Source organism: Miscanthus floridulus, unplaced genomic scaffold (assembly GCF_019320115.1).
Source record: "Miscanthus floridulus cultivar M001 unplaced genomic scaffold, ASM1932011v1 fs_153_3_4, whole genome shotgun sequence".
NCBI classification, from domain to species: Eukaryota; Viridiplantae; Streptophyta; class Magnoliopsida; order Poales; family Poaceae; genus Miscanthus; species Miscanthus floridulus.
In genome coordinates this window covers 38,126-40,000 of record NW_027096285.1, presented here as the reverse complement: position 1 = coordinate 40,000, position 1,875 = coordinate 38,126, and the positions used below count along the sequence as shown (strand labels likewise).

General features: G+C 41.0%; 1 protein-coding gene across 1 annotated transcript; it reads left to right on the top strand.

Moving 5' to 3' along the window:
- The first annotated feature begins 6 nt into the window (after window positions 1–6).
- LOC136530542 (uncharacterized) lies at window positions 7–1,439 on the top strand. The gene is made up of 5 exons (XM_066523273.1): window positions 7–91; window positions 202–418; window positions 738–895; window positions 988–1,026; window positions 1,124–1,439. The coding sequence occupies exons 1-5, from the start codon at window positions 32–34 to the stop codon at window positions 1,199–1,201; spliced, it is 552 nt and encodes a 183-aa protein (XP_066379370.1). The 5' UTR covers window positions 7–31; the 3' UTR covers window positions 1,202–1,439.
- Window positions 1,440–1,875: the final 436 nt, after the last annotated feature.

The window sequence follows — 1,875 nt, the reverse complement described above, 5'->3', positions numbered from 1 at the left end:
TACAAGAGGACCTGTAACTGTGAAATCCGAAATGTGTCAAATGGTTCAAGCTTTAGTGGACAAGTATAATGAGGATCATAATCTTTTGGAGGTTTGCTCTCCCTTCTGCCCTCATTGTGTGTCTTGTTACCATTGTTGCGCTGTGTCTTATTGCCTTGTTAATGTAACAATTGCTGATCTGACCCATGCTTCTTATTTCAGGGTCTTGCACACGAACTCAAAGACGTTTTACACTACAACTCAATTTGTGAGAACCAGAAATGGTACTATCATCTCAATTTCACTACAAAGATTAAAGGGGCTGGTCCAAATGAATGTAACCTGGACAATCTTTTCTTTGTGGAAGTGAGTATGCCACAAGCAAAGTTTACAGAACTGCTGGCTAACTGTTTCTGCAGAGTTAATCTGAATGACAATGGTATTATATACTCTTTATCGTAAATTAAGTACTGTTCAAATTCAGTTATTTGGTCGCACTAACTTCAACTTGTCTGCCTGTAATTGTAATGTATCTCTGGCTGTTAGCATATGATCGTTAGTGTGTTGACCTGTTTGTTAGCCCCTGTTCCATGTGTGCCACCTTCGTTGTCCTGGAGCTTTTTATTATTTATAATGTCAAACTGGTTAATGCAGAACAATGATTGTGTAATGACTTTTTATTACGTTTAACATTATTGTGTGTTTGTGCTTGGTTGGTTCCTTTGCAGTTAACTTCTCTTTTTTTTTTGTTAATAAAGGTCAATGCTATGGTTGCACCAGAGATGGAGTTGTTGGTATGAAACACCCTAGCAGTTCTGATGCATACACTGCTGGTCACTTGAATGTGGGTTTGCCATCTGGATACTTTGGAAAGTGGAAGAGGGACTATGAGGATGAGGAGGATGATGATAAATATGTATGATGACTTATTTCCTGGGAAGCCTTTCAGTCTTTCAACATTTTTGTTGCTTCAGTTTCAATTACACGTGTTCTCCCCCACTTTTACAGGTGAAAGCTAGGGAAGCTGAGCTAAGGCAGATGTTCAAGGTAATGTCATATCTTGTGCCGTATGGTACCATTTGTACTAAAATATTTTTGTTTCTGGATTGATTCTAGTTCCTGCTTGTGTATTTGTTGTCCTTAGGGCCTTGATAAGCCAGGTGTCTTGAAGAAACTTATCACGCCCCCTCCGTGGGCAACTAAACGAAAAGTGCTGGGGTGAAACATCACAGTCCATCACACTTCCTTGTGTCTGAATGTATATTTCGCAAGCAATAGCCCTTTTAATAATTATGTTATCTACCCAGGAACTCAGCTTGTTAGTTCATGTTGTTAAGACACTGAAGAAGAAAGCATATTTGAGTGGCACTGAGAAACCATTTGAGTCGAGGTTGAGCTATTTGTAGCATGCTACTCTTAATAAATAAGTATCTTCGGAATGCTCTCAGGAGACCTTTTAATATTGTATGTTATCTTCCGTTGCATTGACCAACTGTTTTAGGATTAGGAGATGAAATAGCCTATTGTTTGGAGTACATTCAAGGTCAAGAGGATCGAACTGCCTTGAGCGGCTTGTTCTGCGGAGCTGTTGTTGCATCCAAAGTTTCACGCAAGTGGGATCATGCAGGAATTAGCAACTGTCGACCAGACCAGCACCGTGGTGCACCATTGTAACTCTGTAGTGGTCTAGTGGTGCACCTCTGTGGCTCTGTAGCTGTTTGGTTGTCTGGGCCATGGTGTCCTGTCAGGGTGGCCAGAGCCAGGTTTTTATTTGTGCAAAGAGGCATGCTTGTTTCATAGCCAGTTGGCCCTAGTTGTGCAGAGTTCAAGTTTGTTTGGCTGCAGCACACGTCCCAACCATCAACTACCATAGCTATCAATATGAGATCATGTTTG

Coding starts and splice junctions, on each gene's coding strand:
- LOC136530542 (XM_066523273.1), top strand. CDS start 32: ATGTGTCAAATGGTTCAAGCTTTAGTGGACAAGTATAATGAGGATCAT. Junction 419..737: donor AGTTAATCTGAATGACAATG/GTATTATATACT, acceptor TTGTTAATAAAG/GTCAATGCTATGGTTGCACC. Junction 1,027..1,123: donor AGCTAAGGCAGATGTTCAAG/GTAATGTCATAT, acceptor TGTTGTCCTTAG/GGCCTTGATAAGCCAGGTGT.